The following is a 13,553-nucleotide window of genomic DNA, read 5'->3' on the forward strand; positions in this document are numbered from 1 at the left end:
AAAATAGTTAATGGGAGGTTCAGCCATTCAATGCAATTGGACTTGTACCACATAAGGTTACCACAGAGATCCTCTAATATATTCCAGTAAAACAAAATTGCTCCTGTGACCCATGAATTGAATCGAATTGAATCAATGAGATTGAGTTTCTGTCTGTAATCATGGGCAGACAGAGAGCTTTTAAGTAACTTTGATTTCATTTTTAAATGTGGATAGGAGGAGGTTCATGTGGAACAAAAACACCAACATGGATCAATTGGGCTGAGGCCTGTTTTTCTGCTGCTAATACTTTGCAATACATTATATTGGAATGTTGATGCTTCTCGAACCCAATGATCACATCCAACATAGGTGTTATATGTGAGAGCGTCAAATTCTCACAATTTGCAATATGTGTTTACCGTAGATTATAAGCACATCTGATGTGAAAGATGATGAAACTGGCAATCCTCTTCTGAGTTAGATTTCTAATTTGTATGGGACTATGAATTGTTTTGTGCTGTGGACCCGTGCCCATGAGGGACTCGATTGGGGACTCCGTAAGCTTGGTTAGGATCCTTCGCAGCCCTTGTTTGAAAGGCTTTGTGGTCTCTTTCTGTGCCATACGCTTCTGTGGAATCACAGAACCTTTGCGTAAATGTTCATTACCTGAAGATACTAACTTATGATGTAGTGCAATTTCATAGATGATTGAAGCCATTTTGCCTAGTGGAAATTTTCAGTTGAGCCTGGAATCCAAAGAATCCTCAGCGCAGAAGGAGGCTATTCGGCCCATTGAGTCTGCACCAACCCTCCAAGAGAGCATTCTACCTCGGCCCACGCCCATGCCCTATCCCCACAGCCTGTAACCGAACGGATACAAAGGGGTAGTTTGGCATTGCCAATTCTCCTAACCTTTAGACTACGTGGGAAGAATGAGTAGTATGGGCATTATTAGGCTGTTTGGTTATGAGACCCATTAAAATCAAGCCGAACACACACTTTTCGATGTACATGTGTGTACTTTTCAGTAGATCCCACTAGGTATCAGATATTATGTAGCACATTGTTTTTGGTCAGGTATAGATCTACAATCGCACCAATCCGCGAGCTGATGGGCTTCAGTCTTGGGATCAAATGTATTAGCTGAATCCTGTAATGGTACCTGTGCTCAATTTTATCTTGTTCAAAGCATTTTTTATCTAAGAGCATTGTAGTTGTATGGAATTATGTACTTAAACCTGGTTTAGGATGATCAAATCTACAAGTAATAATAGTTTCCTGTCTTTCTAACAATGAAAACATAATGTCACACCTTTAACCTAGTGAAATAGCCCAGGATGTTTCTCAAGAGCCTTATCAAAAAACATTTGATGCTGAACCGCCGACGGCAGTAATATAGAGCAGGTGATCAAAATCTTAGTCAAAAAGATAAGTTTTAAGGATTAAGGAGGGAATAGAGGTAGAGAAGAAAATAGGTTTAGGAAAGGAATTCCAGATGAGGTCTAGGCAACTGAAGGCATGGCCACCACTCGTGGAGCGATGAAAATCAGGAATGTCTGAGGCCAAAATTGGTGGAGGGCAGAGATCTTAAAAGGATTCCAGGGTTGGGAGTGGTTAGAGATGGGAAGGGCAGTGGAATGATTTGAAAACCAGATTGAGAATTCTCAAAAAATTGTGCCTGGACTGAAAGCGAATATTGGTCAGTGAGCAGATAGAATAAGGGTGAATCGGACTTGGTGAAAACAAATATGGGCGGAGAGTATTGGATGAGGTGAGCTCAGAGAGTATTGGAATTATAGCCTGCAAGGGGTGTTGGGGTTTCAGAAACACATGACCTGAGGTGGGGCAAAGATGGACAATGTTACGGAGGTGGAGGTAGATGGTTTTGGTGACTGGGTTCAGCCCTATTAAAGTGGTAAGATGTGAGCTCACTATGCAGCTTGCAAGTCCCGTGTGTACTCATGGTCTCATTCTGAATCAACTGGAGTGTCAGGAGGGCCAAATATTTTTCCACAGGGAGAAAACACGGATTTGTTGTGACGTTTTTATATCCTCTAGTGCTGTTTAAATTGCCATTGGCAGGGATTGGCATTAGTAAAATGCATAGGACTGTGAGCATTGAAATATATTGTGCTCTGATCCAATTGGAATCAGCTGTTTTTCTCTTCTAATTTAATAAGACTTCCTTTCATTAAGTACTGGCTGTGTGCCAAATTATAATGTGCTGGAAAATGCCAAGCACCTGATTGAGCGGGTGTGGAGTGCCAATTAAGTTTCTAATTTGTTTATAAAACGGTAGCATTAAAAATTTGTTTTCTATTTCTCTGCAAAACACTATTGACCAGGAAGTGAAAAATCAATGTCATGAAATGAAGCTGACCAATCAGTGTTGGCGTGATTGAGAACACGATTGCATTGCTTAGTTCTCATCATTCCAAAACAAAAAGATGGCATGCAAAAGACATTGCAGTGTAAACTGCAGCGAAGTATATTGTCTTGTCTACTAAGTCACAACTGCTGGGAAGTTGGACATTTTGGCGAGAGTAAGGTTTTCTGAGGGTGACCCTGACTCAGTGGCTCCTATTGGATTAGACACTGTAATTGGAATAGGAAGACGGAATAAAGCAAAATTCCTGTTTCTAAGCTGGACAGCACAGTTAATGTTTGTGCTCGTGGGTCCGAAGTTACTAAATTTAAGTACAACCAATAAGTTTGCACGGCGTGCTATGAGTGGCACCTAAAACTCTATTTGATTTTTAAAAATCAACCAAATCGTATGTTGTTCCGAAAAGTATAATAAAGGAGAGGTAATTATGGAGTTGTCTAATTTATGAGCTGCAATTTTGCCTGAACAGGGTGATGAGGTGAGCAGAAAGACACGCCCAACAACAATAAACGGAAAGTCTTGAAACATAAATAACTTCAAATAGCACAGTTATTCAGAAAGCGCCAAGTGAACTGGCAGATACCACACCTCTGTGCTCGAGGAATATCTAGCCTTGAATCTTAGATTTCTGGAGTAATTAGATCACATGCATTTTACATGTGCTGGGAATTGGAGAACCAATGTAAGGATAGATGAATGACAGCTGAGCACCGTGGGATAGTATATGGGCGGCAGCATTCTGCTCAATTAGGTCTTGTGTAATGTGGAGTAGTAGCTAATCAAGAAAATTATTGTATTTGAGCCTGGAAGTGACACGAATATTTATGAAAGTTACTGGGGTGGCAAAGAATGATTGATGCAGATACCATATGGAGTTACTAATAGCCAGTCATGATGCCACTACCTTCATCTGAAGGCAGATTCTTGCATAAGATGTCTAGTTTAGCTATCCAGTCAGTGGCCTTGTTAGATGCTGCGTGGAAAGAAAATTGAGGTTGCCCCCGCCCCACAGCAGGCTTCTTGGACAAGTTGGTCTGAACAGAGAGCCTTAATCACACTTTGGTCATGCTCATCTCCTACTTGTGGAACAGTTGAAAGCATTGCCCATGTTGTGTGCAGATTTCACTTGAGTGCTGGATCCATTCAAGGGAAATTGAAGCCAGGAACCTCTGCTCTTAGGTCAGTTGGTTCTTTGTGTTGCCACAATTCTGTTCTTCTGGATAGGGTTGATACTAGTTTTATGAACATTAGCTGTTATTTCCCAGAACGACCAGTGGGATTTTAATTGCTTTTGTGGTGAATTTTTCTGGTCTTTGTGAAGGGGAAGGTTGATGGTGCTCACACAGAGCATGATGGTGTTGAGATGAAAAGCAGGCAGGACTCTAAGGGACTGCACTGGGAACTACTCCGTTAACCCAGTGGATTTAATTATCCTTGATGCAGCCCTCGTCACAGTTTAGCTGTACATCCACAGTGGCAGGATCATGAGGCAGAGCAGTATTATATCGCAGAGTAGATTGTAGCTGCCGTGTTCTGGTCGTGCTCCCTAATGATCCAGTGAATTTCCAGCAGTGCAGGGGTTGTAGCTGAAATCCAGAATTGAACAGGTCACTCCGATTGTCCGCCATTGAGTTCATAATGAGCCAGTTGTCGGACAGGGTGATGGAATTGGTGTCTAAGGTGTGAGGTTTTTGACTTCATTTTGATCTTGTCAGATTTACATTGGAACAAGCATTCGTTTGTACGTGATTTACGGTTGCACATCACCGCAACGGTCACAGAGCTAAAGATGGTGGTTGTCAGCATACTTGCCGGACATGAATTCACGCTTGAGGTTAACATCACTCTGAAGGAGCATGAGAATACACACTGGCCGATAGAAAATTGGGAAAACTGGGATGAGCTTGAAGACCCTGCGAGAAAAACCGTCGCAAGAGTCGTTATCTTGCATGAACACTATAGAAACGTTTCAGTGAAACCAGCAAAGCATCATGGCAGAAAGAATAAATTCTCCCTGCATCTCCCTCTGATTGCCACCCGTCTAGGGTTGACCTGGAGTTCCCAGCTACTTAAGGGATGCTAGATAAGGCATCTGAAGTGGACCGAGAGCTGGGGACCCACCGCGGGCGGTGATCGTGAGACTCCATAAATTTGTGGAGAAAGAGAAAATTCTACGGTGGACCAGGGAGTAGCGTAGCTGCGACTGGGAGGGAAATAACGTCCGGATTTATCAGGACATCGGAGCCGAGTTGGCAAAACGGCAGGCAGGGTTCAACAAGGCCAAGGTGGGCAGATCAGGTTTGGGGTGCTCTACCCGGCGAAATTATTCTGAGGCCGGAGTATTATTTTGAGACTGCAGAAGCAGCCGAAGACTTCATTAAGGAGCATAAACTAGGGGAGAACTGAGTGGATAATGCTTGGGAACCGGGGTGCTGACCCTATGTAATGGTCAGGAAGTTGGTGTAGGGATTGGGGCACTTTAGCCTTCTTTTGTGGGGGGTTTCTGTTCAATGTTGAGATTGTTAGGAGTTGTACGGGTGAAAGGTTTATGTGGGGATGGATGTTCCCATCCCTCCTCCTGTTTTATGGGACTGTTTGTGTTTAGCATCTGTTTGTTTGCTTTTGGAGAAGGCTACCTGGAGTTCAGGAGAAGTCCTTGTTTGGGTGGGGAGGGTAAGGCCAGCAGGAGGCTGAGAAGAAGGAGGGGGGAGGCAGAGGTCATTAAGATGTGCCTTTGGGCAGGGACAGCTGCGCTAGCAGGTTGTGCTGGTGAACGGAAGTGAGGTGGTGGGGGAGAAGGGCAAGAGGGGTGGGAGGGGGGAAAGGGGAAGTGTGGGGGGGAAGAAGGGGAAAAGCAGGGATGGAGGGTTTCTGCGATGTGGCAGGGGGTGAGAGGTGACATGGTCAAGGGCGAAGAAAGGGGCCTTCTGGGATGCGCTAGGTACAGAGTGGAATTAAAGGCGCAGGAGTTAAGTGGGGAAGATGACCGACAGTAGAGGAGATTGGAGGCGCAAGCATCCGGTAAGGTTGGTAACGTGGATGTCCGGGCTCTGAATGGGCCGGGTAAAAGGTCGCGGGTGTTCGCGCACCTCAGGAGCTTGAAAGCGGGGATTGTCTTTTTGCAGGAGACACACCTCCACGTGAAGGACCAGGTTAGGTTAAGGAAGGGATGGGTCAGGCAGGTTTTTCACTCTGGGTTTGATTTGAAATCGGGGGTGTGGCGATTTTAATGAGCACAAAAATGGGATTCATGAGTGCGAAGGAGGTGAGGGATCCATGTGGGAGATATGTAATTGTGAGTGGGGTATTGAAAGGGGCACCGGTGGTGTTGGTAAATGTGCATGCCCCAAATTGGGATGATGTGGGTTTTATGATGGGGTTGCTGGCAGCAATCCCGGATTTGGCAACGTACCAGTTGATCATGGGAGGAGATTTTAACTGTGTCCTGGAGCCAAGGGTGGATAGATCGAGCCCCAGGTCGATGGGTAGGGTATGAATGGCAAGGGAGCTGGGGGGGTTTATGGAGAGGATGGGTTTGGTGGATCCATGGCGCTTTCAGAATCCAGGGGGAAGGGAGTATTCCCTCTTTTCACACCTCTATAAGGTGTATTCGAGGATTGATTACTTTATAGTGAGTCGGGCGATTTTGGTTGGGGTGGAGGGGGCAGAGTATGCGGGACAGTTATGTCGGACCATGCACCCCACTGGATGGATATTGGGTTCAGTACGGGAGGAGAGCAGAGGCTGGGGTGGAGGTTTGACTCAGGGTTGTTGGCAAAAGGAGGAATTTGTGTTAAGGTGCGGTTGGCGATTAGGGATTATGTGACGTTCAATCAGAATGGGGAGGTGTCGGCGGGCATTTTTTGGGAAGCACTGAAGGCAGTGGTCCGGGGTGAAATTATCTCATTTGCGGTTCATGCGAATAAGGAAAGGAGGGTGGAATATGACCGTCTAGTGAGCGAGATAGTGGAGGAGGACTGGGAATATTAAAGGGTGCCCACTGTGGAGGGATTGGCGAGGAGGAAAAGGTTGCGGTAGGGCAAGAGGGGTGCAATACGAGTATGGGGAGAAGGCGAGCTGCATGCTGGTGCACCAGCTGCGGAGGCAGGCTGCATCCAGGGAAATATTGAAGATCCGGACTGGAGCTGGGGATGTGGTGTCAGAGCCAGGAAAGATAAATTAGGCATTTAGAGAGTATTACCAGGGACTTTGATGAGGCAGACCCAGGTGGAGAGGAGGGGGACATGGGGTGGTTTCTGGACGAGCTGGAATTTCCCCAGCTGTAGGAAGCAAAGAGGCAGGCATTGGAGGAGCCCCTGGGGCTGAGGGAGGTGCTGGATAGTATCAGGAGTATGAAGTCGGGGAAGGCACCTGGGCCGGATGGGTACCCGGCAGAATTTTATAAGACATTTGCGGCGGACCTCGCACCAGATCTGTTGGGGGGGTTTAATGAAGCACTGGAGAAGGGGGAGTTGCCGGAGATGATGAAGCAGGCAGTAGTCACACTAATCCCCAAAAAAGGGAAGGATCCAGTGGAATGTGGGTCGTATAAACCCATATCACTATTGAACACGGATGTGAAAGTATTGGCTAAGTTGGTGGGGAGGATGGAGGATTGTGTCCCAGGGGTGGTTGCAGAAGATCAAACAGGCTTCATGAAGGGCAGGCAGCCCGCGAGTAATATAAGACGGTTGTTCAATGTGGTGATGAATCCGTCGAGAGCTCTGGTACCGGAGGTGGTGGTGTCCATGGACGCGGAGAAAGCATTTGATCGGGTGGAGTGGCGGTACTTGTTCGAAGTTTTGGGAAGGTTTGGGCCGAGATTTGTGGCATGGGTGCGGTTGCTGTATGTGGCGCCAAGCGTGAGGGTGAGGACGAATGATATGAGCTCACGAAGCTTTGACTTACACAGGGTTACGAGGCAGGGGTGCCCGCTGTCGCCGATGCTGTTTGCGCTGGCCTTGGAGCCATTGGCGATGGCTCTCGGGCTCGGCAGGGGATAATGAGGGGACAGAAGGAGCATCGGGTGTCGCTCTATGCCGATTACCTCTTGCTGTATGTTTTGGATCCGCTGGAGAGTATTGGAAGGATTATGGGCCTGTTGGGGAGGTTTGGAGGGTTCTCTGGATACAAGCTGAATGTAGGGGAAAGCAAGGTATTCCCGGTGAATGAGCTGGCACAGCGGGCTAATATAGGGTGGATGCCATTGACGATAGCGAGGGATAGGTTTAGGTACTTGGGGATTCAGGTAGCGAGGGAATGGATGGGGCTCCATAAGTGGAACTTAACGAAGCTGGTGGAGAAGGCCAGGGAGGATTTTAAGAGGTGGGATACACTGCACTTAACATTGGCGGAGAGGGTCCAAGTGGTGAAAATGAATACTCTGTCAAGGTTCTTGTTTATCTTTCAGGCTCCCCGATCTTTATACCAAAGGCCTTTTTTCGGAAAGTGGACACAATCATCTCTGACTTTGTATGGGCGGGGAAGGTGCCGAGGGTGGGGAGGACCCTGCTACAGAGGCAGCAGGGGGGGTTGGCGTTGCCAAACTTGCTTCATTATTATGGGGCGGCGAATGTGGACAAGATGCGGCGGTGGTGGGAAGGAGAAGGGGTAGGATGGGTTAGGATGGAGAAGGAATCTTGTAAGGGGTCTAGTTTGAGGGCTATGGTGACGGCAGCATTGACAATGGCTCCGAGTAGGTATTCAGGGAGCCCAGTGGTGCAGTCCACGGTGAAGATATGGAATCAGCTGAGGCGGCATTTGAGGGTGGAAGGGACATCAGTGCTAACGCCGCTGTGCGAGAATCATGGGTTTGAGCCGGGGGGGATGGATAGTGTATACAGGGGTGGAGGGAAGTGGGGCTGGTCAAGGTGAGGGATTTGTATTTGGAGGAAGGGTTCGCTCGTCTGGAGGAGCTAAGAGAGAGGGTAGAGCTGCCGAGGGGTTAGTGAGTTCGGGTATCTACAGGTTAGGGACTTTGCACGAAAGGTCTGAAGGGCTTCCCTAGATTGCCGGGATACACCCTGCTGGAGCGACTGCTGCTTCCGGATGTGGAAGGGGAGGGAAGAATTGGGGATATGTATAAGTGGCTGGGGGAGCAGGGAGGCGAGTGGGTGGTGAAGATCAAGGAGAAATGGAAGTGAGTTGGGAATGGAGATCAATTGGGGAGTATGGAGTGAGTCACTGCGAAGGGTAAACGGGTCCTCCTCTTGTGCAAGGATGAGCCTGATACAGTTTAAGGTGGTGCACAGGGTGCATACGACTCGGGCCAGAATGAGTGGGTTGTTTCAGAGGGTAGCAGATGAGTGTGAGAGGTGTGGGCAGGGGCCAGCGAATCATGCGCACATGTTTTTGGGGTTGTGAAAAATTGGCAAGATTCTGGGCGGGAGTGTTCGCGGTCTTAGCCAGGGTAGTGGAAGAGGGAGTGGACCCGGACCCTTTGGTGGCGATATTCGGGGTTTCAGAGAAGCCAGAGCTCATGGAGAGGAGGAAGGCCGATGTCTTGGCCTTCGCCTCTCTGATTGCACGGCGACAAATTTTGCCGGAGTGGTGGTCGGCATCGCCACTGGGGTTAGCAGGATGTTTGGGTGACATGTCTGACTTCCTGCGGTTGGAGAAGATAAAGTATGAGTTAAGGGGCTCAGCATGGGAGTTCGCGAAAAGTTGGGGGATGTTTGTGACCGTGTTTGAGGAGCTGCTTGTCGCAGGGTGGTGGGTGATGGGGAGGGGAGGGGGGTGAAAAGGGAGAAAAATCTGTACAAACTGTATAGTTGATTGTTGGGAAGAATGTTTCCTGGGGTGTTTATTTGCTGTAACCTACTGTGATCCAAGTTTGAATGAAATGCGTTTTAAAAAAATAATAAAATAAAATTAATCTGCAGCACATTTCTGAAAGCAACCAGGGATAAAAATTATTGACGCATTTTAAACAAATTACAGATTATATGTATTTTCTTTTGAACACTTTTGCTTATTAATTATACAGATATTGGGGCTGGGGGGGGGTAGAGAAAGAAAGCTGGCTACTTGATGGCAGGCGAAAAATAGTCATCAAATAGTTTTTGCTTCCTAATCGTCCCCCCCCGTCCCTCCCCCCGCCGGCTCAAATACAGAATAAACCCATCTCTTTTACTAAGGCAAGGGGAGAGAAAGAGATCACGATACAGCTGCAGTTTTTAAGGAGGCAAGTTAAGCAACTTGCAGGAGCAGAGGTAATGGTTTTAATTATTAAAGATATTGTGCTGGTAGCTACATATTATTTTGCGAGCGTCAAATTGCAAACATCACACGTATGCAGTTTTGCAATTATGCAGTTTTCTTCCAGTGATTGAAATGAAGCAGTCTGTTTCTATAGGTCTGTGCAATTTTACATCAGCGAGCTGGTCTGGGGCTGTGGACAAATACATCAGTGGCTTTCAAAGATTATTTTTCAAGCTGCAGCATATTGAACTATAACTCTATACTGATGGAATTAACAGTTTTTCATTGTAATAAGTAAGATTTCTCGTGTTATTAGTTCAGTAGCGCCCCCCCCCCCCCCCCCAGCCAATGAGCACAATCTCAATTTATTTCAGTTTTCTTCTTTCATTTTCAGTGGGAACCTTGACAAAAATGGTGAAACCGCTGTAAAAAATCTACGATAAATGAGAATCTGACAGTAGTTCAGACTGTGGTGTCTTAATTTGTGGTTATTTATTTACCATCCTTTCCTTTTCAGAAATAATTCACCTTTCTGTCGATATTATGGGGATGATGCAGAGTGGCTAGCGATCATGTGATGACAATGAAAGGATCATTTAGGGCCTGAATATTACTTTGACGGATACTAGTTTTAAGCCTTTTGCTCTAAATAACAGATTACGAAGAAATAAACTGAGCCCTTATTATATAGATGGATTTTTGAGTCTAGTGTTTCCCCCACAGCAGCACATCTGCTTCCGTTTGTGCGTCGTTGTTATCAGTCATGAAATACTGGAAAATTCTGTAAGCTGCTGGCAGAGTCTGAACCACCTCTCTGGCTGTTTATTCTCTCCTCCTCCTGGCTCATACTGCTATGAATATTGCATTAGAGAGTGGCTTCTTTAGCCTCTGATTACATCTATGTAGCAAGGAAAATGAGCTGTGGCAGCTCCATGGTGATGAGTGAGGATTGTTGTCACTTTCTATTCATCCCTGAATCGCCGTTCCCAACTGACTGTCCGTTATTTGCACACACCGAGATAGCTCCCAGTGTCTGTTTCGGAGCTGCAATTTCATGTTCTCCGCAGAATTTGAACAAAATACTTTCATTACTTTCTTGTTACTTTTCAAATCACTAAATCTAACTCGTAAACAAGGCAAACAAGATCAAGGTCTGTGATTCTCAGTATTTGGCATATTACCACTGCACAGCGAAGAGGAGAATTTAATTGTGTAGTTAGATCATTTAATGAATTGGGTTCTAAAGGGTATTAACTATAGAATTGAGATATGTAGACCAGAAAGGACTAACCTCGTTTGATGCTTTTTTTTCTCTCCCTCCTTTAGACTGTGTCCGTGAGACAAAGTTGAATACTTTAGTTAACAAATCCCAAGGCTTCCTTGGAAATGTGCTGTTTATAATTGGGGAATTTTCATTTTTGAAGGGGAGTAAAGTACGTTGCCATGTTTAAAACCTTGATTCTATAGCTGCAGCACCTTCAGCTCTGAGCTTTTATTCCTTTTGGGGGAAAGGGGGTTGCTAGTGATGAGTGCAAGCACCTTGTGGGACAGTTGCATGTTAAAATGTGTTGACACTACGTATGTACGGTGACCTTTGCCACCTACATAACAAAATCTGTGCTGTGCATTGATTATTCATGCCTGGAAAAAGAGGGCCGTGATGTGCAGTGCCCATTGGTGCTCATTAATTGGAGAGAGCTACTGGCGAGAATCAGATTCTGCTTCTCTGCTTTTCCTCGCAGTGCCATCCTCTGATAAATGCCCCGTTAAGAGTATTTTTATTTGATTTCAGGCTGACTTGGCAATAAGTGAAGAATTTTTTTTCTTTCCAGACAGTAGTTTATTTTTCTCTCCTCGAGCTGCAAAATGACGACTTACTGTTACAAACACGAATACTCATGTGTGCCAGAAGGTTGTGAATTGGAGAGATTAGTTCATTTTTCAAGTAACCCTAGGTTGCAAGTGAATCAGAGGCAGCAATATCCGGAGCCTCAGCAGCAGCACTTGACTGCACACAAGTATTACACCTCTGCGACTCTGCCTGTGTCCTCCACTAAACATAGAAGCAAGTTTACAAACCTACGTGACAGTGTTAAGAAAAGTCCTACTAAAAGTACTGCCAAAGTGAAAGCAACCAGCGGCTGGTGGTCAGACAGCTCACGGTCGACCCGTTCCTTTGATAAGGTTAGTGTCTTTGGAGCTGTTTGCTGTATTGTCGGTGGCAATGTCATTCCAGTTTTGTATGTACACCGGAGTGGAGGCCGTGGAATTACATCTATGGCAAAACACCCTGATCAATGGAGTGAATCAATTCTAATTATGGGAGCATGCTTCAGTTTGTGTCTGGTATCTGATACCTAGGAGAGATGATGAACTCTTGACTTACTCATTTGTAGTATACGCGTTCATCGTGCAATTTGCATCACACTGATATTCTAATACTTCCATTATTTGGAAAAAGTTGTTTTTTGCTTTGACTTTGTCTGACTGGCTCTCTGCCTACAACAGAGAGGGCAGTTGCATACATGCGCGCGCACGCACACACACACACACACACACACACACACACACACCTGCTGCCAGTGTCCTTTTTCTAGATGTCAGGAAGTACCAAAGACCACCTATGCTTAAGTCACCTTTTGATTTTCCCTTCCCCTCCTACAGGCCTGTGTACTCTTTCTTTATTGCCTCCGATTGTGAATTCAGTAAAGAAACACCTGAACCCATTGATAAATTTTGAAATAGTTGTGCGTATACTGGTAACATGTCGGTGAGGTGTTTCTCAAATGTTGGCATGTGGCAAAGACCATTTTCATATTTGCCAAATAACAGGCATGGTAAGGCAGCACGGCAGCCCCAAATAAGGGCAGCACGGTAGCATTGTGGATAGCACAATTGCTTCACAGCTCCAGGGTCCCATGTTCAATTCCGGCTTGGGTCACTGTCTGTGCGGAGTCTGCACATCCTCCCCGTGTGTGCGTGGGTTTCCTCCGGGTGCTCCGGTTTCCTCCCACAATCCAAAGATGTGCAGGTTAGGTGGATTGGTCATGATAAATTGCCCTTAGTGTTGGGTGGGGTTACTGGGTTGTGGGGATAGGGTGGAGGTGTTGACCTTGGGTAGGGTGCTCTTTCCAAGAGCCGGTGCAGACTCGATGGGCCGAATGGGCTCCTTCTGCACTGTAAATTCTATGGTAAATTCTATGGTAAAAACATTATCTACCCATTTTTATTTTTGTCCATAGGCAGAAATAAAATTAGTAAGTAAACAAAAGCAGAAAAATGATTGATGGGCAGAAATCTTACCACATTGGACCTGTTCGGTTTCAGTTGTTGATTTCCCCAGTGTTCAGTAGTCCAGTTTCAAAACCTGTTCTGTCGATCACTCCTGAACTAAAGTTGTACTGGCTCCATCGTTGCAATGCTTGATTTTGCATAGGGACTTGAAAGGTTTCAGGATTGGGTTGCTTTTTGTAATGCACTTGTATCTAAAGTTCAAGGGACCCGCAGTATTTGCTCCAAGGAGATCTTTTTTATATCCGACTTTTAAATATTATAAAGGATTTAATGAAACGGGACACTTTTTTTCAATATTTAGTTGGATACTTTGTTTTTTCTGGTTATTCGGCAAAGTTGTCATGTCCCAGGGGAGAAATAAAGGCCTTGTCTTCCGATCTTGGGATCGTCGGAGACTGGGCATACCCCCCAAAATTCGCTCCAAGACCCCTCCGACGTCCCTAAACACAGCGTACAGACTGAAAACTCCTAATGTAACTCTTGGGTAACTATAAAATAGTTTCCCCCACCCCCTCCAACTTGTCCCTTGACACCCCAATCTGACTCTCTTCTTCCACTCCCCCAACTCAATGTCCTACCCCCTTACTCGCCCCCAACTCCTTATCCACTTACCTAGCACTGAGAAGCTTAGGGATGTTTAAGCACAGAATGTGGCAGTTAGTGCCACAAGAAGTGGGTTCTGCACAGATTC

At 46.0% G+C, this 13,553-nt stretch overlaps 1 protein-coding gene across 26 annotated transcripts in view; it reads left to right on the forward strand.

The window, feature by feature from the left end:
- LOC140389677 (disks large homolog 1) overlaps positions 1-13,553 on the forward strand; it is a 486,438-nt gene that overhangs the window by 244,267 nt on the left and 228,618 nt on the right. The window contains exon 1 of one of the 26 annotated variants that reach the window (XM_072474045.1): positions 11,385-11,752. The exons of the other annotated variants lie outside the window; for them this stretch is intronic. Within the exon in view, the coding sequence (XP_072330146.1) occupies positions 11,435-11,752 (318 nt within the window). The 5' untranslated portion in view covers positions 11,385-11,434. Of the gene's footprint in view, positions 1-11,384; positions 11,753-13,553 lie in introns of those variants that run through there. 26 annotated transcript variants of the gene reach the window in all.

The sequence above is a fragment of the Scyliorhinus torazame genome, chromosome 14, assembly GCF_047496885.1.
Source record: "Scyliorhinus torazame isolate Kashiwa2021f chromosome 14, sScyTor2.1, whole genome shotgun sequence".
Taxonomy (NCBI): domain Eukaryota; kingdom Metazoa; phylum Chordata; class Chondrichthyes; order Carcharhiniformes; family Scyliorhinidae; genus Scyliorhinus; species Scyliorhinus torazame.